General features: G+C 43.5%; 1 protein-coding gene across 6 annotated transcripts in view; it reads left to right on the top strand.

Moving 5' to 3' along the window:
• LOC110503343 (neurobeachin) overlaps positions 1-25,788 on the top strand; it is a 330,014-nt gene that overhangs the window by 175,818 nt on the left and 128,408 nt on the right. For 4 of the 6 annotated variants that reach the window (XM_036961703.1, XM_036961702.1, XM_036961700.1 and 1 more), the window contains 2 exons: positions 318-442; positions 25,104-25,250. In XM_036961703.1, coding sequence (XP_036817598.1) covers positions 318-442; positions 25,104-25,250 — 272 coding nt within the window. Of the gene's footprint in view, positions 1-317; positions 443-25,103; positions 25,251-25,434; positions 25,468-25,788 lie in introns of all 6 variants that reach the window. The other 2 variants (XM_036961698.1, XM_036961701.1) reach the window with 1 other exon arrangement.

Below are 25,788 nucleotides of genomic sequence, written 5' to 3'. Positions count from 1 at the left end.
TCTACCCTGTCTGTCTCTGTCTGTCTCTCAGTCTAACCTGTCTGTCTCTCAGTCTAACATGTCTATCTCTGTCTGTCTCTCAATCTATCCTGTCTATCTCTGTCTGTCTCTGTCTAACCTGTCTGTCTCTCAGTCTAACCTGTCTGTCTCTGTCTGTCTCTGTCTAACCTGTCTATTTCTGTCTGTCTCTCAGTCTAACCTGTCTATCTCTGTCTGTCTCTCAGTCTAACCTATCTATCTCTGTCTGTCTCTCAGTCTAACCTGTCTGTTTCTGTCTGCCTCTCAGTCTAACCTGTCTGTCTCCGTCTGTCTCTCAGTCAGCTGAATGACTTCTGGCGTCTGGACTACTGGGAGGACGATCTACGGAGGAGGCGGAGATTCGTACGGAACCCCTTTGGCTCCACCCACCTGGACATCCCCTGCAAGACGTTAGACGACTATGGTTAGTCAGCATGCTCCTGGCTGATTTGATTTACAGTATGTGTGATTGGAAAGACAAACAGAATACTGTAGACCCAGAGGATAACACAGGAGCGTATTTGGCGACACCAACCTGCTATCAGGACACTGTAATAAGCAACCTTATTTCAACAGTTTTTCTTGTCAACTGTTTGGTTCTTATTTTTCAGAGTAAATAACTCACGGACACTATAGAAGCTTTAACCAAGTTTAATTCTTCCCCAAAGGTTCTGTACAGCTGAAAACAGACAGCTAAAGATGTCAGACTTCACAGTTTATATACATCCTACTTAAGACACTCCCCTTTCTCTCCAATCCTTACATTTTATGGCTCTACAGGAAGCTAATAAAGAGGGTAACAGGATTCCAAACATTTATTACTCTCTTAAGAGAATCTGTCCTCACCTCCTGACCTCAACCCCTCTTTCATCTAATAGTTATTCTGAAGCCTTCTTCTTTCTTCTGAGAACCATTCACTTCTAACATAACCCAGTCTCTTTCATTTCCTATCATTCATTTAATATCTCAATGTTCAAAGTTTAGCACATCCCAACACAACTATACTTGATATCTGCTTCTAACAATTTCCTCTATTCTACAAAGCCTGTAGAAGTAACTAGTCTCCTGATGGAATGGGACCATTTTTACTAAGTGTTTAGGGTTTGGTCAATACATGACAGGGTCAGGGGCATATATGACAGTAGCTGCTGTCTCTCTCCACATAGTACAATCCTGTCATTCATAATGTTGTATGATCCCAGACAACCACTGGGTTCTTCTCACTGTCAAGGCCAGCCTTATAAAGTGAGGAGCTATAGAGGGCCTCAGTGTCCTCAGGGTCCAGGGTTGAACCGCACACTATGGGCAGAGCCTGTTGCTGAGCTGAGAGAAGTTTATTGTCATTTTTATAGGTAACATATTTACTGCCTCTGTCAATTCAACATGACACGTCTGTTCAATGAAACATGTTAATTTTTGTAGACTTTTCATTTTACTGTTGTGCTCTTAGTCACAAACTTTCCCTCATTGAGCTGACTAGGGCTGCGTCTCAACTGACATCCTGTTTCCTATATAGTCCACTACTTTTGACCAGAGCCATGTGGACCCTGGTCAAGAGTGGTGCACCATACACTGCAGGGAATAGGGTGCCATTTTGGACGCCGCCTAGCAGAGCAGATGGAGTAAAGGAACAAGGGGAACAGAATCTTGTGATTTAGCAATAAAATAAAACGTCATTCATTTCTGTGATGCTATCGAATCCTATTGTTCCAAGTTGTCTGCACTCTTCGGGAGGTATGAACGGAGGTGAGCAGTCACTAGGCCAGTTCTCTAACCCATGCCTGATGACCCAGGTCTGGTATGAGGAGGACCAGGAGTTTGACCTCCAGGAGAAACTCTGATCCCTAGTTCTCTGGGCCCAAATACTCGTCTTTGTGTAACTGAGGCTGCTTCCCGAATGGTACCCTTTTGACCAGAGGCCCTGGTCAAGAAGTAGTGCACTATGTAGAAAATAGGGTGCCATTTTGGGATACAGATAGCTGTGCCGGGGGAGCCGACTGTTGGTTCAGCATGTCATCTGGCCTCTCAGCTCTGTGTCACTGACAGAAGACACACACACTCCAGTCCTGCGGATGACACACACACACCAGATGGGTTCTCTCTGGGCTGCAGGTGGCCCATGTTAATGGCACACACACAATAATGACACTGTCTGCTTCTTATTTCTTTCTCAACCGTCCAGACACCTACTAGAGGACAAGGAGAACAACATTTTACAAACAGAAAAAAAAAGAATTGACAACATTCATTATGAGAGAGAGAGAGAGAGAGAGAGAGAGAGAGAGAGAGAGAGAGAGAGAGAGAGAGAGAGAGAGAGAGAGAGAGAGAGAGAGAGAGAGAGAGAGAGAGAGAGAGAGAGAGAGAGAGAGAGAGAGAGAGAGAGAGGGAGAGGGAGAGGGAGAGGGAGAGAGAGGGGATTGAAATGTCTATGTGTGTGTACATCTATTAGCAACATTGACAGGGTGAAGAGGACTAAGGAGGGTTAGCTTTGTGTCTCTGCCCTCTGTCTGTCTGTATGACTATACCTTGTCTGTTCTGTAGCAGCAGCTGCAGCAGAGGATATAGTTAGCTGATTGGAGCTGGAGACCCATGAAATGGAAGTCAGGTTCATATTGATCCAGTGTTTAACAGGCTGTTCTACCTCCAGGTGTCCTTGCTGCCCTGCTCAGGTGGACAGGCTGGTTGTGTCCCTAATGGCACCTTATTCCCACTACTTTTGAACAGAGCCCCATAGGTTCTGGTCAAAAGTAGTGCACTATATAAGCAGGGTGCAATTTGGGACACAACCAGGCTCTCTCTGACCCTCTGCTACTCACACACACTGATCTTTATAGCTCGTTACAGCAGAATTCACACACACATGCACACACCCATTCACGCACACGCGTACACACACAAACACACACACACTCTACTGCACCCCGGGACGACATGTATAGCTTATTTCAGCAGTAGAACACACATCATCACTAGCTATCATTCTATAAATTATACTATAAGTATCCTCTCTAGTCTGCTGTTCCCTGGTTTATTATCATGACTAATGAAGATTCACTCTGAAGGAGATGAGAGCTGCATGTTGTCTGACTGACTTTCAATGAGCTCTCTGAGGTATAACACTGTGGAGCTGTGCTCTCTGAGGTATAACACTGTCTGAAACCTCAATAATACTGTAACTAAAGGGATGAATAAAGGTATAGCTACAGGGCATCTAGCTACAGAGCATCTAGCTACAGAGCATCTAGCTACAGAGCATCTGGCTACAGAGCATCTAGCTACAGGGCATCTAGCTACAGGGCATCTAGCTACAGGGCATCTAGCTATAGAGCATCTAGCTACAGGGCATCTAGCTACAGGGCATCTAGCTACAGGGCATCTAGCTATAGGGCATCTAGCTACAGGGCATCTAGCTACAGGGCATCTAGCTATAGAGCATCTAGCTACAGGGCATCTAGCTACAGAGCATCTAGCTACAGAGCATCTAGCTACAGAGCATCTAGCTACAGAGCATCTAGCTACAGAGCATCTAGCTATAGAGCCTCTACCTACAGGGCATCTAGCTACAGAGCATATAGCAACAGGGCATCTAGCTACAGAGCATCTAGCTACAGAGCATCTAGCTACAGGGCATCTAGCTACAGAGCATCTAGCTATAGAGCCTCTACCTACAGGGCATCTAGCTACAGAGCATATAGCAACAGGGCATCTAGCTAGCGGGCATCTAGCTACAGAGAATCTAGCTACAGGGCAAGCTACAGGGCATCTAGCTAAAGGGCATTTAGTTTCAGATCATCTAGCTACAGGGCCTCTAGCTACAGGGCCTCTAGCTACAGGGCATCTAGCTACAGGGCATCTAGCTACAGAACATCTAGCTACAGGGCCTCTAGCTACAGGGAATCTAGCCACAGATCATCTAGCTACAGGTCATCTAGCTACAGAGCATCTAGCTACAGCGCATCTAGCAACACCATCTAGCTACAGAGCATCTAGGCCAGGGCTGGTCCCCAGGTATGGGGGTGTAGTAATGAGATACTCCTGCCCTGTTAGTGTGTCTCTACTCTTTGTTTCTACTTTCAGTCTCTATTATTTGTCTCTACTCTGCTTCTACTCTCTGACTCTTCTCTCTGTCCTTATTCCCTCGCTACTCTGTTTCTACTCTCTGTTTCTACTCTCTCTCTCTCTACTCGCTGTTTCTACTCTCTCTACTTGCTGTTTCTACTCTGTTTCTACTCTCGCTCTCTACTCTCTGATTTTACTCTCTGACTCTACTCTGTTTCCTCTCTCTCTCTACCCTCTTCCTTTCTATCTTTCTCTAATCTGTGTATCTACTCTCTGTTTCTATTCTCTCGTTACTCTCTGTTTCTACTCTCTATACTCTCTGTTTTTACTCTCTCTACTCTCTGTTTTTCCTCTCTGTGTCTACTCTGTTTCTACTCTGTTTCTACTCTCTCTAATCTCTGTTTTTCCTCTCTGTGTCTACTCTGTTTCTACTCTGTTTCTACTCTCTCTACTCTCTGTTTCTACTCTCTCTACTCTCTGTTTTTACTCTCTCTACTCTCTGTTTTTACTCTCTCTACTCTCTGTTTTTCCTCTCTGTGTCTACTCTGTTTCTACTCTGTGTCTACTCTCTCTACTCTCTGTTTCTACTCTCTCTACTCTCTGTTTCTACTCTCTCTACTCTCTGTTTCTACTCTCTCTACTCTCTGTTTTTCCTCTCTGTTTCTACTCTGTTTCTACTCTGTTTCTACTCTGTTTCTACTCTCTCTACTCTCTGTTTCTACTCTCTCTACTCTCTGTTTTTCCTCTCTGTGTCTACTCTGTTTCTACTCTCTCTACTCTCTGTTTCTACTCTCTCTACTCTCTGTTTCTACTCTCTCTACTCTCTGTTTTTACTCTCTCTACTTTCTGTTTTTCCTCTCTGTTTCTAATCTCTCTACCCTGTTTTTACTCCCTGACTCGATTCTGTTTCTACTCTCTCTCTACTCTCTTCCTTTCTCTCTGTCTCTAATCTGTGTTTCTACTCTCTGTTTCTACTCTCGGTTTCTACTCTCTCGTTCTACTCTCTCTACTCTCTTCCTTTTTCTCTGTCTCTACTCTCTCTTTCTCTCTGTCTCTGCTCTGTTTCTATTCTCTCCTCTGTTTCTACTCTCTGTATCTCCTCTGTTTCTACTCTCCCTCCTCTCTGTTTATACTCTCTGTTACTACTCTCTGTATCTCCTCTGTTTCTACTCTCTCTCTACTCTCTGTTTCTACTCTGTCTTTATTATCTGTTTCTGCTCTCTCTCTGTCTCTACTCTCAGTCTCTACTCTCTGTTTCTACTCTCTCTACTCTGTGTCTACTCTCTCCCAGTATTCTATGTTTCTACTATCTGTTTCTACTCTTTCTACTCTTTCTACTCTTCTGTCTCTATTCTCTACTCTGTCTCTACTCTCTGTTTCTACTCTCCTTCTCTATGCTCTCTCTCTGCTGTCTACGCTCTGTTTCTACTCTCTGTCTCTACACTCTCTTTACTCTTTGTTTCTACTCTATCTGTCTCTACTCTCTGTTTCTACTCTCTGTTTATACTCTGTCTCTACTCTGTTTCCACTGTCTCCTCTCTGTTTCTACTCTCTCTTTCTACTCTATGTCTCTAGTCTGTGTTTCTACTCTTTCTACTCTCTGTTCTACTTTGTCTCAGTTCTCTCTGTCTCTTATATTTTCCTGTTTGCGACTGAGCAGCGTCTCCCAGCGTTCAGACTAGCCCAGGATTCAGTGATGCTGGACAGCTTGCATCTTGTGGAATGTGAATTCTGTGGAGAGAGAGTGGTGGGGTGGGGTGTGGGGGGGAAATCTGGGACTGATGTAGGCTGGAAAGCGGAAGAGAAGAAGGGACTACAGTTAAGGAAACACTACTATGTGATTAGGAAATGCTACTATATGAAATGCAGTTTATGAAGCAGTGCAAGGAGACAGAGTGGCGTTCTGCCCTGTTATCACTCTGTAGGATCATCAGGTCATAAAGCATAGAGACATTACAGAGACAGGTAGGCATGGGTTAAGGCTGGGTTAGTTAAGGGTAGAGGGACACCCTCATCTGGGAACAGAGTCCGGAGAGAGGGAAGAGGCAAGAGAGGAGGAGGAAAAAGCACATTCTGCATTGCCGTTACCGTCCAAAACAAACGCTAAAACTTTGCATCTGTCTCCGATTCAACTGTTCTGGGCGGGATCTGTGTTGGTAGCGCGGAGGCATAGGAGGAAAAGTTCTCTCCAAAATGGTTCTGGTCAGGTCGCTATTGTGCCAGACGAACACACAACATAAAGCTTTTTTAATGGGATTCCAAAACATCCATGACAGATTTTCTGACTTTTTCTTTTGCAGTAAACACACATATCCTGCATAGCAGTGTTGCCCATTTAGTTTGATCCAGTTTGTGTAATTTACATAGAATATGTGTTCTTCCAAAACAACTCCATTGTAATTCTAAGAAGGTTTCATATTTTATTTACGGCTGTATATATTGAATTATTCCAAAGTATATTTGCCATCAGCCTTATTCCTCTGTTGGGAAATGTACTGTAGCAGAGTAGGCTGTTAAGTGAAACATCATGTGATAGAGTTTCTCCTTAAGGAGCGAGAGGTTGGGGCGTATGAGACGTAGGAGACCAAGAAAAACACATGCTCCCTGAGTCTGACTGAGGCTATAAAAATGAAAGGTTCATGCCACAGAATACTCCAGAGTTCTCCCAATATATAAAACATGGACTGTTATATCACAGTTTGATTCAGGAGCCTGTGCTTCTTTTTAAAAGCATTTCAACTATTATCAATTCCACATTGAACAGTAAAACTACTGAACACTAAAATAGTTCCCTTCTCTGAGATGGTTAACTTTATTTGAACAAAGCTGAAATCCCATATCTACTTTCTATCGTCAACCTCAGATTGGGAGGGAAATGTTGAAAATGTGTCATTCTGTCCTGTTGGTATGGCGATAGGGAATGAGTGACAGGTGACATTAGCTCTGCTCTCTCTTCCTCCTCTCTTTCTCTCGATTCCTTCTGTCTCTCTCCCTCCCTCCCTTCTCTCTCTCACACTCTCTCTCTCTTTCAATCTCTCCTCCCTCCCTCTCTCCCTCTCTTTCGCTCTCCTCTCTCTCTCCCTCTTTCTCTCTATCCCCCCCTTCCTCTCTCCCCCGCTCTCTCTCTCACCCTCCCTCTCTTTTCTCTTTCTCTCTACTCTCTTTCTCACTCTCTCTCTATCGCTCTATATATATATCTCTTTCTCTCCATATTATGGTAGGCCTAAACCCTACTCTATGGTAGGCCTAAACCCTACTCTATGGTAGGCCTTTTCTTGATGGTTCTGAATCATAAACCTGTTCATGAATTGGGTATGGTGGATATTTTATGTGTCATTGGCATTCTTCTTATATAAAACACTATCAATGATAAATGGTTGAATCTACTTATTCTGGATTGACTTTAAAACTATGTTGCATCCCAAATGATTTGCCATAATTTCCACCATGTGATTATGTGGGTCTTCCAATGTATATTAGTAGTGGAAGTGAGGCAGAATGCCTTGGGTGATTGGAGTGTAGAAGGATAACTACTATATTGGTTAACCCTGATGCAGTAGAGTTTGTGATAGTGCTGATATTTGTGCTTCAGGGTTAGGGTCTGTGGGATGGGGTCGTGTTAAGGTCACAGACTAAAGAAATAAATGATGGTAGAAACAAAGTGGCCCAATCTCTTTTCTCCTCCTTCGTGTGTTGTGAGGGGAAAGGTGGGGGATGTAAAATATTTCTAATGAGGCAGCCTTGACACCTCAGCGCTGCCAAATTTCAGTGTTGACAAACGGCCGTCTATCTCACCACCGAGTGTAGTGGCTATCACTCATGACAAGATGGACATTCATGTCAGCTCATTTTCTCTCTCCCTGTCCTGCTTTCTTTCTGATTATTTTAAATCCTATATTCTACCCCTTGATAACTGAATTATGTTGTGGACAAAGCAGTTTGCTCGGTCCCCTCCTCTCACTCCTTTTTCTTTCGCTCTCCCTTTCTCTCTCTCTGTTTCACTTTCTCTGTCTCTGTCTCTGTCTATCTGTCTCTGTCTATCTGTCTCTGTCTCTGTCTCTGTCTCTGTCTCTGTCTCTCTCAATTCAATTTGAGATTTTTATTTATTGCCATGGAAACATATGTTAACATTGCCAAAGCAAGTGAAATAGATAATAAACAAAGTGAAATAAACAATAAAAACTGTACAGTTAAACATTACACTTACAAAAGTTCCAAAAGAATAAAGACATTTCAAATGTTATGTCTATATGGAGTGTTGTAATGATGCGCAAATAGTTAAGGTACAAAAGGGAAAATAACTTATGGGTTGTATTTACAATGGTGTTTGTTCTTCACTGGTTGCTTTTTTTCCTGTGGCAACAGGTCTCAAATCTTGCTGCTGTGATATTTCACCCAATAGATATGGGAGTTTATCAAATTGGATTTGTTTTTTAATTCTTTGTGGGTCTGTGTAATCCTGAGGGAAATATGTGTTTCTAATATGGTCATACATTTGGCAGGAGGTTGAGAAGTGCAGCTCAGTTTCCACCTCATTATGTGGGCAGTGTACATAGCATGTCTTCTCTTGAGAGCCAGGTCTACCTTCAGCGGCCTTTCTCAATAGCAAGGCTATGCTCACTGAGTCTGGACATAGTCAACAATTTCCTTAATTTTGGGTCAGTCACAGTGGTCAGGTATTCTGCCACTGTGTACTCTCTGTTTAGGGCCACTTAGCATTCTAGTTTACTCTGTTTTTTTGTAAATTCTTTCCAATGTGTCAAGTAATTATCTTTTTGTTTTCTCATGATTTGGTTGGGTCTAATTGTGTTGCTATCCTGGGGGTCTGTTTGTTTGTAAACAGAGCCCCAGGACCAACTTGCTTAGGAGGCTCTTCACCAGGTTTATTTTTCTGTAGGTGATGGCTTTGTTATGGAAGGTTTGGGAATCGCTTCCTTTTAGGTGGTTGTATAATTTAACAGCTCTTTTCTGGATTTGGATCATTAGTGGGTATTGACCTAATTCTGCTCTGCATTCATTATTTGGTGTCTTACATTGTACACGGAGGATATTTTTGCAGAATTCTGCATGCAGACTCTCAATTTGATCTTTGTCCCATGTTGTGAATTTTTGTTGGTGAGCGGACCCCAGACCTCACAACCATAAAGGGCAATGGGTTCTATGACTGATTCAAATATTTTTAGCCAGATCCTAATTGGTATGTCGAATTTTATGTTCCTTTTGATGGCATAGAATGCCCTTCTACCTTGTCTCTCAGATCGTTCACAGTTTTGTGGAAGTTACCAGTGGCGCTGATGTTTAGGTATGTATAGTTTTTTTGAGTGCTCTATGGCAACGGTGTCTAGATGGTATTCGTGGTCCTGGGAACTGGACCTTTTTTGGAACACCGTTATTTTTTATCTTACTGAGATTTACTGTCAGGGCCCAGGTCTGGCAGAATCTGTGCAGAAGATCTAGGTGCTGCTATAGGCCCTTCTTGGTTGGGGACAGAAGCACCAAATCATCAGCAAACAGTAGACATTTGACTTCAGATTCTAGTAGGGTGAGGCCGGGTGCTGCAGACTGGTCTCGTGCCCTCGCCAATTCGTTGTTATATACAGTTGAAATTGGAAGTTTACATAGTCTTAGGTTGGAATCATTAAAACTCACTTTTCAACCACTCCACAAATTTCTTGTTAATAAACTATAGCTTTGGCAAGTCGGTTAGGACATCTACTTTGTGTATGACGTAAGTAATTTTTCCAACAATTGTTTACAGACAGATTATTTCACTTATAACTCACTATATCATAATTCCAGTAGGTCAGAAGTTTACATACACTAAGTTGACTGTGCCTTTAAACAGCTTGGAAAATTCCAGAAAATTATGTCATCTCTTTAGAAGCTTCTGATAGGCTAATTGACATAATTTGAGTCAATTGGAGGTGTACCTGTGGATGTATTTCAAGGCCTAACTTCAAACTCAATGCCTCTTTGACATCATGGGAAAAGCAAGACCTCAGAAAAAAATGGTAGACATCCACAAGTCTGGTTCATTCTTGGGAGCAATTTCCAAACACCTGAAGTTACCACGTTCATCTGTACAAACAATAGTGCACAAGTATAAACACCATGGGACCACACAGCCTTCATACCGCTCAGGAAAGAGATGTGTTCTGTCTCCTAGAGATGAACATACTTTGCCCTCTTCACAACCGTCTTGGTGTGTTTGAACCATTCTAGATTGTTGGTGATTTGGACACCAAGAAGCTCTCAACCTGCTCCACTACAGCCCCATCGATAAGAATGGGGGCGTACTCGGTCCTCCTTTTCCTGTAGTCCACAATCATCTCCTTAGTCTTGGTTACGTTGAGGGATAGGTTGTTGTCGCCTATTCCGGCGCCGACAGAGATGGCCGCCTCGCTTCGCGTTCCTAGGAAACTATGCAGTTTTTTGTTTTTTTACGTGTTATTTCTTACATTAGTACCCCAGGTCATCTTAGGTTCCATTACATACAGTCGAGAAGAACTACTGAATATAAGATCAGCATCAACTCACCATCAGTACGACCAAGAATATGTTTTTCGCGACGCGGATCCTGTGTTCTGCCTTACAAACAGGACAACGGAGTGGATCCTATGCAGCGACCCAAAAAAACGACTCCGAAAGAGAGGGAAACGAGGCGGTCTTCTGGTCAGACTCCGGAGACGGGCACAGCGCGCACCACTCCCTAGCATTCTTCTTGCCAATGTCCAGTCTCTTGACAACAAGGTTGATGAAATCCGAGCAAGGGTAGCATTCCAGAGGGACATCAGAGACTGTAACGTTCTTTGCTTCACGGAAACGTGGCTTACTGGAGAGACGCAATCCGAAGCGGTGCAGCCAACAGGTTTCTCCACGCATCGCGCAGACAGGAAAAAACATCTTTCTGGTAAAAAGAGGGGCGGGGGCGTATGCCTTATGACTAACGTGACATGGTGCGATGAAAGAAACATACAGGAACTCAAATCCTTCTGTTCACCTGATTTAGAATTCCTCACAATCAAATGTAGACCGCATTATCTACCAAGAGAATTCTCTTCGATTATAATCACAGCCGTATATATCCCCCCCCAAGCAGACACATCGATGGCTCTGAACGAACTTTATTTAACTCTCTGCAAACTGGAAACAATTTATCCGGAGGCTGCATTCATTGTAGCTGGGGATTTTAACAAGGCTAATCTGAAAACAAGACTCCCCAAATTTTATCAGCATATCGATTGCGCAACCAGGGGAGGAAAGACCTTGGACCATTGTTACTCTAACTTCCGCGACGCATATAAGGCCCTGCCCCGCCCCCCTTTCGGAAAAGCTGACCACGACTCCATTTTGTTGATCCCTGCCTACAGACAGAAACTAAAACAAGAGGCTCCCACGCTGAGGTCTGTCCAACGCTGGTCCGACCAAGCTGACTCCACACTCCAAGACTGCTTCCATCACGTGGACTGGGAGATGTTTCGTATTGCGTCAGATAACAACATTGACGAATACGCTGATTCGGTGTGCGAGTTCATTAGAACATGCGTTGAAGATGTCGTTCCCATAGCAACGATTAAAACATTCCCTAACCAGAAACCGTGGATTGATGGCAGCATTCGTGTGAAACTGAAAGCGCGAACCACTGCTTTTAATCAGGGCAAGGTGTCTGGTAACATGACCGAATACAAACAGTGCAGCTATTCCCTCCGCAAGGCTATCAAACAAGCTAAGCGCCAGTACAGAGACAAAGTAGAATCTCAATTCAACGGCTCAGACACAAGAGGCATGTGGCAGGGTCTACAGTCAATCACGGACTACAGGAAGAAACCCAGCCCAGTCACGGACCAGGATGTCTTGCTCCCAGGCAGACTAAATAACTTTTTTGCCCGCTTTGAGGACAATACAGTGCCACTGACACGGCCTGCAACGAAAACATGCGGTCTCTCCTTCACTGCAGCCGAGGTGAGTAAGACATTTAAACGTGTTAACCCTCGCAAGGCTGCAGGCCCAGATGGCATCCCCAGCCGCGCCCTCAGAGCATGCGCAGACCAGCTGGCCGGTGTGTTTACGGACATATTCAATCAATCCCTATACCAGTCTGCTGTTCCCACATGCTTCAAGAGGGCCACCATTGTTCCTGTTCCCAAGAAAGCTAAGGTAACTGAGCTAAATGACTACCGCCCCGTAGCACTCACATCCGTCATCATGAAGTGCTTTGAGAGACTAGTCAAGGACCATATCACCTCCACCCTACCTGACACCCTAGACCCACTCCAATTTGCTTACCGCCCAAATAGGTCCACAGACGATGCAATCTCAACCACACTGCACACTGCCCTAACCCATCTGGACAAGAGGAATACCTATGTGAGAATGCTGTTCATCGACTACAGCTCGGCATTCAACACCATAGTACCCTCCAAGCTCGTCATCAAGCTCGAGACCCTGGGTCTCGACCCCGCCCTGTGCAACTGGGTACTGGACTTCCTGACGGGCCGCCCCCAGGTGGTGAGGGTAGGCAACAACATCTCCTCCCCGCTGATCCTCAACACTGGGGCCCCACAAGGTTGCGTTCTGAGCCCTCTCCTGTACTCCCTGTTCACCCACGACTGCGTGGCCACGCACGCCTCCAACTCAATCATCAAGTTTGCGGACGACACAACAGTGGTAGGCTTGATTACCAACAACGATGAGACGGCCTACAGGGAGGAGGTGAGGGCCCTCGGAGTGTGGTGTCAGGAAAACAACCTCACACTCAACGTCAACAAAACTAAGGAGATGATTGTGGACTTCAGGAAACAGCAGAGGGAACACCCCCCTATCCACATCGATGGCACAGTAGTGGAGAGGGTAGCAAGTTTTAAGTTCCTCGGCATACACATCACAGACAAACTGAATTGGTCCACTCACACAGACAGCATCGTGAAGAAGGCGCAGCAGCGCCTCTTCAACCTCAGGAGGCTGAAGAAATTCGGCTTGTCACCAAAAGCACTCACAAACTTCTACAGATGCACAATCGAGAGCATCCTGGCGGGCTGTATCACCGCCTGGTATGGCAACTGCACCGCCCTCAACCGTAAGGCTCTCCAGAGGGTAGTGAGGTCTGCACAACGCATCACCGGGGGCAAACTACCTGCCCTCCAGGACACCTACACCACCCGATGTCACAGGAAGGCCATAAAGATCATCAAGGACATCAACCACCCGAGCCACTGCCTGTTCACCCCGCTATCATCCAGAAGGCGAGGTCAGTACAGGTGCATCAAAGCTGGGACCGAGAGACTGAAAAACAGCTTCTATCTCAAGGCCATCAGACTGTTAAACAGCCACCACTAACACTGAGTGGCTGCTGCCAACACACTGACACTGACTCAACTCCAGCCACTTTAATAATGGGAATTGATGGGAAATGATGTAAATATATCACTAGCCACTTTAAACAATGCTACCTTATATAAATGTTACTTACCCTACATTATTCATCTCATACGCATACGTATATACTGTACTCTATATCATCGACGGTATCCTTATGTAATACATGTATCACTAGCCACTTTATACTATACTATGCCACTTTGTTTACATACTCATCTCATTGTACATACTGTACCCGATACCATCTACTGTATCTTGCCTATGCTGCTCTGTACCATCACTCATTCATATATCCTTATGTACATATTCTTTATCCCCTTACACTGTGTACAAGACAGTAGTTTTGGAATTGTTAGTTAGATTACTTGTTATTACTGCATTGTCGGAACTAGAAGCACAAGCATTTCGCTACACTCGCATTAACATCTGCTAACCATGTGTATGTGACAAATAAAATTTGATTTGATTTGATTTGATTTGTTATTCTGGCACCACCCGGCCAGGTCTCTGACCTCCTCCCTATAGGCTGTATCAGGCCTACCACTGTTGTGTCATCTGCAAACTGAATGATGATGTTGGAGTCGTGCCTGGCCATGCAGTCTTGGGTGAACAGGGAGTACAGGAGGGGACTGAGCACACACCCCTGGGGGGCTCTAGTGTTGAGGATCCGCGTGGCAGATGTAATTGGAGAATCCAGTGGGTTCTGGTAGTCTTTAATAGTTGACTCTAAGATTTGTATTTGATCATATAGATGTTTTTGCTGTTTGTTCTTTGTTATTGAGCCAAAATTATTGGAGAAGCGGTTTATCCATACATCTCCGTTTTGGATAGATATCTCTTTGTGTTGTTGTTTGTGGTTAGATTCTATGGATTCTTCAATTACATTGAGCTGATTTCTGACGTGCTGTTCCTTCATTTTCCATAGTGTATTGTTGTATTGTTTTAGTAATTCACTATAGGGAAGGCGTAGGCTCAGGTTTTCTGGGTCTCTATGTTTTTGGTTGGATAGGTTTCTCAATTCTTTCTTAGGTTTTTGTATTCTTCATCAAACCATTTGTTATTGTTGTTAATTTTCTTAGGTTGTCTGCTTTAATTTTTTTTTGATTTGATAGGGAAGTTTAGAGGTCAAATATACTGTTTAGGTTTTCTACTGCCTAGTTTACACCTTCACTATTGCAGTGAAGCATTTTGTCCAGGAAATTGTCTAGAAGGGATTGAATTTGTGGTTGCCTAATTGATTTTTTGCTAGATTTCCTCACTACTTTCCTTCCAACTATAGAGTTTCTTAATATTATTCTGTTCCTTTGGCTTTGATGCCTCATGATTGAGGAAAGCTCTGTTTATGTAGAGTGTGATTTTGCTGTGATCTGATAGGGGTGTCAGTGGGCTGACTGAACACTCAAAGAGACTGTGTTGAGGTCAGTGATAAAGTAGTCTACAGTACTCCTGCCAAGAGATGAGCTACATGTATACCCACCATAGGAGTCCCCTCGAAGCCTACCTTTGACTATATACATACCCAGCGTTCGACAGAGCTGCAGGAGCTGTGACCCATTTTTGTTGGTTATGTTGTCGTAGTTGTGTCTAGGGGGGCATATGGGGGAGGGAATGCTGTCACCTGCAGGTAGGTGTTTGTCCCCCTGTATGCTGAGGGTGTCAGGTTCTTGTTCAGTTTTGGCATTTAGATCCCCACAGACTAGTACATGTCCCTGGGCCTGGAAATTATTGATCTCCCACCCTATGATGGGGAAGCTGTCATTGTTAAAGTATGTGGATTCTATTGGGGGGATATAGGTATCACACATGAGGACATTTTTCTCTGTTGAGATCATTTCCTTATTCATTTCTAGCCAGATGTAAAATGTTCCTGTTTTGACTAATTTAATAGTGGGTTAGGTCTACTCTATACCAAATTAGCATACCCCCTGAGTCTCTTCCCTGTTTCACACCTGGTAGTTTGGTGGATGGGACTACCAGCTCTCTGTAGCCTAGAGGGCAACCAGTGGGTTCTGTCTCCTTTATACCATGTTTCTTGTAGGATGAAAATGTCTGTATTTCCAATTTCTTTGAAGTCTAGGTTCCTACTCTTTAGGCCAAAATTACCTCAGACCTTGTATATTCCAGGATGAGATAGTAAAAGCTTTGTGTTCCATAGTGCCTAGTGTTGTTGTTTTTTGGTTTAGGCCTAGACCAATACAGTAGGTGTGAGCAGAGCATGTTGAGCATCTGATACAAACCTCTTAGGTCACAGGATGGGGCTTGGTTGGGTGTAATAGTGGGGGTTGGGCCGGTTGCTCTGCTCACTGCCTGAGCATATGTCCTGCTGTCATGTTGAGGTCATTGCCGCAGGGGAGGGGAGAATGGGGTGGGCAAAAGGGGCATAGGTCTGATATGGGGGGGAGCCAGGGTTTGCTTGGGGTGGTCTTAGCTGGTTGGAGTGCGGCTGGTGATGCTGTGGTCTGGGTGTAGGTCCTCTTTGCGTGGGTTCTCTCGGTGCAGGTCCTTCAGGAGGGGGTCTTTCAGGTCTAGGAGGGTGTCTCGCTGGTCTGAACGGGGTGTCCATTGCTCTGTTGCTCCTGTGTGTGGTGCTGGGTCCTGGCAAAAGTTGGAATTGCTGCCTTGTAGAGGTGGACCTGGTCGTAAAAGGCTGTTCAAGTCCAGGGTGGAATGATGGGCCAGGTAGACAGTAGGTTTTGAGGCACAGTCCTGGGAAAAGCTTGCATTTCACCCACTGGCAGGGTGAAAGTCCTTTTGTGGTAGCAGGGTGGAGATAACCAATTGTGCGTTGGGGAAAGTGGAAGAAGTTTTTTCACTCCCCCACTCTTTGAACCCCTGAAAGTCCTACTGGAACTGCATGAGGATGCCCTGTGCCATTACTGTCCCAGACTTGTACACGTTGACAGAGGTTGTTTCAATTTCCTCAATGTCTATCATTCTAAGTTTCCACCCTGGGACAATACCCTCTCTCTTGACATAGGGGTAGTGAGCTCTTATAGCATTGTGCCATGCAAGGGGATGGTCTGTGTGGAAAATGAAGTTGCTTACCTTCCCCTCTTTGTAGAAGTCAGCAAATAGTGTCTCTGGATTGTCCTTGAGGAGCTTTTTTGGTACTCATTCTGTGTAGTGTTATTTTTTATATCCATTGGGTACTGTGTTGTAATAACCTCTGGACAGGGATAAGTCATGGGGGCTCCAAGGCCTCTACATTTGGGGTGGGGGGAGGGGCTGTGGAACTCTCCTGCCATTGTTAGGCTCAAGAGTTTTCATACCTCTCACTTCACACTTCAGCACTAATTGATCAGGTCAGTTTCTTCCCTAGCAGCTTGGTAGCTTAGTACTCTTATTTATGAAGCTGTATATAACAAAATGACCTAGAGATTGCTGTATTTTACTTTTTGGATTCAGAAGTAGCTTATATTACTCATTCAGTTTTGTGTTGGATAGTATTTCCAGGTTCCGCTGTTTTTCTTCTGCCGGTTTTGGTTTGTTAGAAGTTTTTTCTTGATAGTCCTTGGTAGTAATAGTCCATTGAAGTCATTTTGTCCAAAATCAAGGTTTTAGGTATGAAATTGTGATTGGATTGAAGCTTTTGATGTTGAGGTTAGTATCCTGTGTAAGTCCTTGTGAAACAATTCAAGTTTATCTACATTTAATCAACTCTAATTCAATATTTTTGATCAGGAGCTTATGCTCTCAGTAATTCTCTCTTATTGATGTTGGTGGCATGCCTGTGGAAATCAGCATGGTTTGTTTAGTCTAGTTCCCACTCAGGTCATCTGCTCAATCATGCCAATCAGAGACTCAGCTGCTCTGCTCAGCTTCCCCTCATTGACCCAATGCAGGGCAATGACGTTTTACTGAATCACAGTTTTAAGTTTCACTCGTCTCTTTGATGCTAAATGGCTGGCTGGTTGCTGGCTGGCTGGCTGCTGGCTGGCTGCTGGATGACTCTGGCCTTTAATGCTACACAACATTAAACGCTACACATGTGTCTGATGAAAGCTCTCCAGACAAGAGACAGAGCAGGAAGTTGTTTTTTACAGTAGTCGTGCTGACAACAGTTGCAGGAGAACTCTTCAAGACAAGGTGCTTGTTTCTTCTGGGAGCGCCAGGCGTACTGAGAGCCACGCTGAGAGAAAACATGGCAGACGAGTTTTGGACACCTCCCATTTCTCCAGACATGTTCTGAAGCTTTTCTTACACAGAGTTCCTTCTCCAATTTCTCACAGATATTGTATGACCTTAAAGAAGACAAATCCTCACAGGCATCTCTGTGCAGTGATGTGTGGCAGGCGTGTGCTGGGGATGGGGTTGGGGTGTGAATGGGTTGAGCTGGTATGTGCTGGGGTTGGGTTGGGCTGGAGCTAGGGTTGGGATGAGGTTGGGGTTGGGCTGGGATGGGGATGGGTCTGACAACTTGATGAAAGCAGCAAAATACATTCAATGTATGGTGTGGATGTACTGTATAGTCTGTATGGTGTGGATGTACTGTATAGTCTGTATGGTGTGGATGTACTGTATAGTCTGTATGGTGTTTATCTACTGTATAGTATGTATGGTGTGGATGTACTGTATAGTATGTATGGTGTGGATGTACTGTATAGTCTGTACGTACTGTATGGTGTGGATGTACTGTATTGTCTGTATGGTGTGGATGTACTGTATAGTCTGTATGGTGTGGATGTACTGTATAGTCTGCATGGTGTGGATGTACTGTATAGTATGTATGGTGTGGATGTACTGTATAGTCTGTATGGTGTGGATGTACTGTATAGTCTGTATGGTGTGGATGTACTGTATAGTCTGTACATACTGTATGGTGTGGATGTACTGTATAGTGTGTATGGTGTGGATGTACTGTATAGTCTGTATGGTGTGGATGTACTGTATAGTCTGTATGGTGTGGATGTACTGTATAGTCTGTATGGTGTGGATGTACTGTATAGTCTGTATGGTGTGGATGTACTGTATAGTCTGTATGGTGTGGATGTACTGTATAGTCTGTATGGTGTGGATGTACTGTATAGTCTGTATGGTGTGGATGTACTGTATAGTCTGTATGGTGTGGATGTACTGTATTGTCTGTACATACTGTATGGTGTGGATGTACTGTATAGTATGTATGGTGTGGATGTACTGTATTGTCTGTATGGTGTGGATGTACTGTATATTCTGTACGTACTGTATGGTGTGGATGTACTGTATAGTCTGTATGGTGTGGATGTACTGTATAGTCTGTATGGTGTGGATGTACTGTATATTCTGTACGTACTGTATGGTGTGGATGTACTCTATAGTCTGTATGGTGTGGATGTACTGTATAGTATGTATGGTGTGGATGTACTGTATAGTCTGTACGTACTGTATGGTGTGGATGTACTGTATTGTCTGTATGGTGTGGATGTACTGTATAGTCTGTATGGTGTGGATGTACTGTATAGTCTGTACGTACTGTATCGTGTGGATGTACTGTATAGTATGTATGGTGTGGATGTACTGTATAGTATGTATGGTGTGGATGTACTGTATAGTCTGTACGTACTGTATGGTGTGGATGTACTGTATTGTCTGTATGGTGTGGATGTACTGTATAGTGTGTATGGTGTGGATGTACTGTATAGTCTGTATGGTGTGGATGTACTGTATAGTCTGTACGTACTGTATGGTGTGGATGTACTGTAAAGTGTGTATGGTGTGGATGTACTGTATAGTCTGTATGGTGTGGATGTACTGTATAGTCTGTATGGTGTGGATGTACTGTATAGTCTGTATGGTGTGGATGTACTGTATAGTCTGTATGCTGTGGATGTACTGTATAGTCTGTATGGTGTGGATGTACTGTATAGTCTGTATGGTGTGGATGTACTGTATAGTATGTACGTACTGCATGGTGTGGATGTACTGTATAGTCTGTACGTACTGCATGGTGTGGATGTACTGTATAGTCTGTACGTACTGCATGGTGTGGATGTACTGTATAGTCTGTATGGTGTGGATGTACTGTATAGTCTGTATGGTGTGGATGTACTGTATATTCTGTACGTACTGTATGGTGTGGATGTACTGTATAGTCTGTATGGTGTGGATGTACTGTATAGTCTGTATGGTGTGGATGTACTGTATATTCTGTACGTACTGTATGGTGTGGATGTACTCTATAGTCTGTATGGTGTGGATGTACTGTATATTCTGTACGTACTGTATGGTGTGGATGTACTCTATAGTCTGTATGGTGTGGATGTACTGTATAGTCTGTATGGTGTGGATGTACTGTATATTCTGTACGTACTGTATGGTGTGGATGTACTCTATAGTGTGTATGGTGTGGATGTACTGTATAGTCTGTATGGTGTGGATGTACTGTATAGTCTGTATGGTGTGGATGTACTGTATAGTCTGTATGGTGTGGATGTACTGTATAGTCTGTATGGTGTGGATGTACTGTATAGTCTGTATGGTGTGGATGTACTGTATAGTCTGTATGGTGTGGATGTACTGTATATTCTGTACGTACTGTATGGTGTGGATGTACTCTATAGTGTGTATGGTGTGGATGTACTGTATAGTCTGTACGTACTGTATGGTGTGGATGTACTGTATAGTCTGTATGGTGTGGATGTACTGTATAGTATGTATGGTGTGGATGTACTGTATAGTCTGTACGTACTGTATGGTGTGGATGTACTGTATAGTCTGTATGGTGTGGATGTACTGTATAGTCTGTATGGTGTGGATGTACTGTATAGTATGTATGGTGTGGATGTACTGTATAGTCTGTACGTACTGTATGGTGTGGATGTACTGTATAGTCTGTATGGTGTGGATGTACTCTATTGTCTGTATGGTGTGGATGTACTGTATTGTCTGTATGGTGTGGATGTACTATATAGTCTGTATGGTGTGGATGTACTGTATAGTCTGTATGGTGTGGATGTACTGTATAGTCTGTATGGTGTTTATCTACTGTATAGTCTATATGGTGTGGATGTACTGTATAGTCTGTATGGTGTGGATGTACTGTATAGTCTGTACGTACTGCATGGTGTGAATGTACTGTATAGTCTATGGTGTGGATGTACTGTATAGTCTGTATGGTGTGGATGTACTGTATAGTCTGTATGGTGTGGATGTACTGTATAGTCTGTATGGTGTGGATGTACTGTATAGTCTGCATGGTGTGGATGTACTGTATAGTCTGTATGGTGTGGATGTACTGTATAGTCTGTACGTACTGCATGGTGTGAATGTACTGTATAGTCTATGGTGTGGATGTACTGTATTGTCTGTATGGTGTGGATGTACTGTATAGTCTGTATGGTGTGGATGTACTGTATAGTCTGTATGGTGTGAATGTACTGTATAGTCTGTATGGTGTGGATGTACTGTATAGTCTGTATGGTGTGGATGTACTGTATAGTCTTTACGTACTGTATGGTGTGGATGTACTGTATAGTCTGTATGGTGTGAATGTACTGTATAGTCTGTATGGTGTGAATGTACTGTATAGTCTGTATGGTGTGGATGTACTGTATAGTCTGTATGGTGTGGATGTACTGTATAGTCTGTACGTACTGTATGGTGTGGATGTACTGTATAGTCTGTATGGTGTGGATGTACTGTATTGTCTGTATGGTGTGGATGTACTGTATAGTCTGTATGGTGTGGATGTACTGTATAGTCTGTATGGTGTGGATGTACTGTATTGTCTGTATCGTGTGGATGCACTGTATAGTCTGTATGGTGTGGATGTACTGTATAGTCCGTACGTACTGTATGGTGTGGATGTACTGTATAGTCTGTATGGTGTGGATGTACTGTATAGTCTGTATGGTGTGGATGTACTGTATTGTATGTATGGTGTGGATGTACTGTATAGTCTGTACGTACTGTATGGTGTGGATGTACTGTATAGTCTGTATGGTGTGGATGTACTGTATAGTCTGTATCGTGTGGATGTACTGTATAGTCTGTATGGTGTGGATGTACTGTATAGTCTGTATGGTGTGGATGTACTGTATAGTCTGTATGGTGTGGATGTACTGTATAGTCTGTATGGTGTGCATGTACTGTATTGTCTGTATGGTGTGGACGTACTGTATAGTCTGTATGGTGTGGATGTACTGTATTGTCTGTATGGTGTGGATGTACTGTATAGTATGTATGGTGTGGATGTACTGTATAGTATGTATGGTGTGCATGTACTGTATAGTCTGTATGGTGTGGATGTACTGTATAGTCTGTATGGTGTGGATGTACTGTATAGTCTGTATGGTGTGGATGTACTGTATTGTCTGTATGGTGTGGATGTACTGTATAGTATGTATGGTGTGGATGTACTGTATAGTCTGTATGGTGTTTATCTACTGTATAGTCTGTATGGTGTGGATGTACATTATAGTCTGTATGGTGTGGATGTACTGTATAGTCTGTATGGTGTGGATGTACTGTATTGTCTGTATGGTGTGGATGTACTGTATAGTCTGTATGGTGTGCATGTACTGTATTGTCTGTATGGTGTGGACGTACTGTATAGTCTGTATGGTGTGGATGTACTGTATTGTCTGTATGGTGTGGATGTACTGTATAGTATGTATGGTTTGGATGTACTGTATAGTCTGTATGGTGTGGATGTACTGTATAGTCTGTATGGTGTGGATGTACTGTATAGTCTGTATGGTGTGGATGTACTGTATAGTCTGTATGGTGTGGATGTACTGTATTGTCTGTATGGTGTGGATGTACTGTATAGTATGTATGGTGTGGATGTACTGTATAGTCTGTATGGTGTGGATGTACTGTATAGTCTGCATGGTGTGGATGTACTGTATAGTATGTATGGTGTGGATGTACTGTATAGTCTATGGTGTGGATGTACTGTATAGTCTGTACGTACTGCATGGTGTGGATGTACTGTATAGTCTGTATGGTGTGGATGTACTGTATAGTCTGTATGGTGTGGATGTACTGTATAGTCTGTATGGTGTGGATGTACTGTATATTCTGTACGTACTGCATGGTGTGGATGTACTCTATAGTCTGTATGGTGTGGATGTACTGTATAGTCTGTATGGTGTGGATGTACTGTATAGTCTGTATGGTGTGGATGTACTGTATAGTCTGTATGGTGTGGATGTACTGTATATTCTGTACGTACTGCATGGTGTGAATGTACTGTATAGTCTATGGTGTGGATGTACTGTATAGTCTGTACGTACTGCATGGTGTGGATGTACTGTATAGTCTGTATGGTGTGGATGTACTGTATAGTCTGTATGGTGTGGATGTACTGTATAGTCTGTACGTACTGCATGGTGTGAATGTACTGTATAGTCTATGGTGTGGATGTACTGTATAGTCTGTACGTACTGCATGGTGTGGATGTACTGTATAGTCTGTATGGTGTGGATGTACTGTATAGTCTGTATGGTGTTTATCTACTGTATAGTCTGTATGGTGTGGATGTACATTATAGTCTGTATGGTGTGGATGTACTGTATAGTCTGTATGGTGTGGATGTACTGTATTGTCTGTATGGTGTGGATGTACTGTATAGTCTGTATGGTGTGCATGTACTGTATTGTCTGTATGGTGTGGACGTACTGTATAGTCTGTATGGTGTGGATGTACTGTATTGTCTGTATGGTGTGGATGTACTGTATAGTATGTATGGTTTGGATGTACTGTATAGTCTGTATGGTGTGGATGTACTGTATAGTCTGTATGGTGTGGATGTACTGTATAGTCTGTATGGTGTGGATGTACTGTATAGTCTGTATGGTGTGGATGTACTGTATTGTCTGTATGGTGTGGATGTACTGTATAGTATGTATGGTGTGGATGTACTGTATAGTCTGTATGGTGTGGATGTACTGTATAGTCTGCATGGTGTGGATGTACTGTATAGTATGTATGGTGTGGATGTACTGTATAGTCTATGGTGTGGATGTACTGTATAGTCTGTACGTACTGCATGGTGTGGATGTACTGTATAGTCTGTATGGTGTGGATGTACTGTATAGTCTGTATGGTGTGGATGTACTGTATAGTCTGTATGGTGTGGATGTACTGTATATTCTGTACGTACTGCATGGTGTGGATGTACTCTATAGTCTGTATGGTGTGGATGTACTGTATAGTCTGTATGGTGTGGATGTACTGTATAGTCTGTATGGTGTGGATGTACTGTATAGTCTGTATGGTGTGGATGTACTGTATATTCTGTACGTACTGCATAGTGTGAATGTACTGTATAGTCTATGGTGTGGATGTACTGTATAGTCTGTACGTACTGCATGGTGTGGATGTACTGTATAGTCTGTATGGTGTGGATGTACTGTATAGTCTGTATGGTGTGGATGTACTGTATAGTCTGTATGGTGTGGATGTACTGTATAGTCTGTATGGTTTGGAAGTACTGTATAGTCTGTATGGTGTGGATGTACTGTATTGTCTGTACATACTGTATGGTGTTGATTTACTGTAAGGTGGGACACAGGCTGTAGAGTGATGGTCCTGTTCCACTAGACCTCTGTTACAGGATGCCTGTATGATGAAATGTGGTGGTGTTATCAGCCTCTTAATTGATCTGTCTGATCAGTGTGGTTCTGTCTGAGCGGCTGATAGATACAGTCCCCAAAGACTCTGAGCTGAAGACATATCCTCAACACTCTTTTGCCGCTTTCTAAAAACAAAAGTGTTTCATAGTTTACCTTGTCTGATAACAAATGTTGAAACAGCCTATCAGTTTAGATGCTGGAAATGTATTAAATGTATTAATATGTTTCCTGTGGGTTCTGACGTCAATAGTTATGAAATACTACAGTCCACCGCTCTTTACTCCAAGTCAGTCATCATTGGACGTTTCATGTAGAGATTGTGGGTACTGTGGTTAATCCAGACTTCCGAAGCTCGCCAAATGTTATGGTATGCGTTTTATGAATCTATCAAAACCAGATTCCCATTTGGCTCCACTGATGTGACACTTGAAAGCATTTATAATCTCCTTATCTTTCTACACTGATATGAATCTGCTCTTTGGGGTTCAGCGGAGAGGTGTTTAGCTGTCTGACTGTCTCCTGGCTGTTCTGTCTGACTGTTCTCTGGTTGTATGGCTGTTCTGTCTGACGATTGTCTAACTGTTGTCTGACTGTTGTCTGATGGTTGCCTGGCTATTTTCTGTTTTCTGACTGTTCTTTGACTGCTGTCGGGCTGTTCCCTGACTCTTTTGACTGTTTTCTGACTGTTTCCTGACTGTTATCTGACTGCTGTCAGGCTGTTCCCTGACTGTTCTGACTGTTCCCTGACTGCTCTGACTGTTCTCTGACTTCTGTCGGGCTGTTGTATGACTGTTGTCTGACTGTTGTTGGGCTGTTCCCTGACTGTTCTGACTGTTTTCTGACTGTTCCCTGACTGTTATCTGACTGTTCTGACTGTTCCCTGACTGTTCTGACTGTTCTCTGACTTCTGTCGGGCTGTTGTATGACTGTTGTCTGACTGTTGTTGGGCTGTTCCCTGACTGTTCTCTGACTGCTGTCGGGCTGTTCCCTGACTGTTCTCTGACCGCTGTCGGGCTGTCCTCTCTCGCCACCCCCTGTTCTAACTGTTCCTACTGTTCCGTCTTTCTGTCCCCCCCTCCCCTCCCCCTCCAGACAGCGAGGAGGACGAGTTGGTCAAGTCGAAGAAGGGGTTCCGCAGCCAGGCAGTAGCCAATCAGAGCCCAGAGACGGACCTGATGTTGGATGGAGACGACGACACTGCCAGTCTGCTGCAGGAGAAGGAGATGGACAACCTGGCTGGTGAGATACACAAACACAGATGCACATATTTGTCCTATGTTTGGGTTATGGTTTATGTTTTTGGCAGTGTAAGTGTATCTGGACAGTGTTTCCAAGGTGTTCAGGTATAAGTGTAGTTCCTGTGTGGTTGTGTATGTGTGAAACACACCGGTCGGTTCTATTCTGTGTTGTTTTGGTCCTCTAGCGCTGTTCCTTCCTCGCCTGTTTGTCTCCAGAGGTCAGTCCGTCATCTCAGTCCAAGTAAATCTAAACTGATTCCGGAAGGATGATCAATCTGAACATGGCTGCATTTCAAATGGCACTCTATTCTCTAGTTAGTGCACTACTTTTGACTAGGGCTAATAGTGCTTTCGTCAAAAGTAGTGAAATACGGTGCCATTTGGAACGCATGATATGTCACCACCTACCAATCATTAACTAAACTAACATTACCTAACCTGACAAACTGAACTTTTAACCCACATTAACACTCTGATCTTACTGATTATAACGGACAGAGAAACTATGAAAACAAACTAATGAATGAAAATCACTTGAA

The sequence above is a fragment of the Oncorhynchus mykiss genome, chromosome 24 (assembly GCF_013265735.2).
Source record: "Oncorhynchus mykiss isolate Arlee chromosome 24, USDA_OmykA_1.1, whole genome shotgun sequence".
NCBI lineage: Eukaryota > Metazoa > Chordata > Actinopteri > Salmoniformes > Salmonidae > Oncorhynchus > Oncorhynchus mykiss.
The sequence above is the reverse complement of the archived record's forward strand: the minus strand, read 5'-3'. Positions and strand labels throughout refer to the sequence as shown.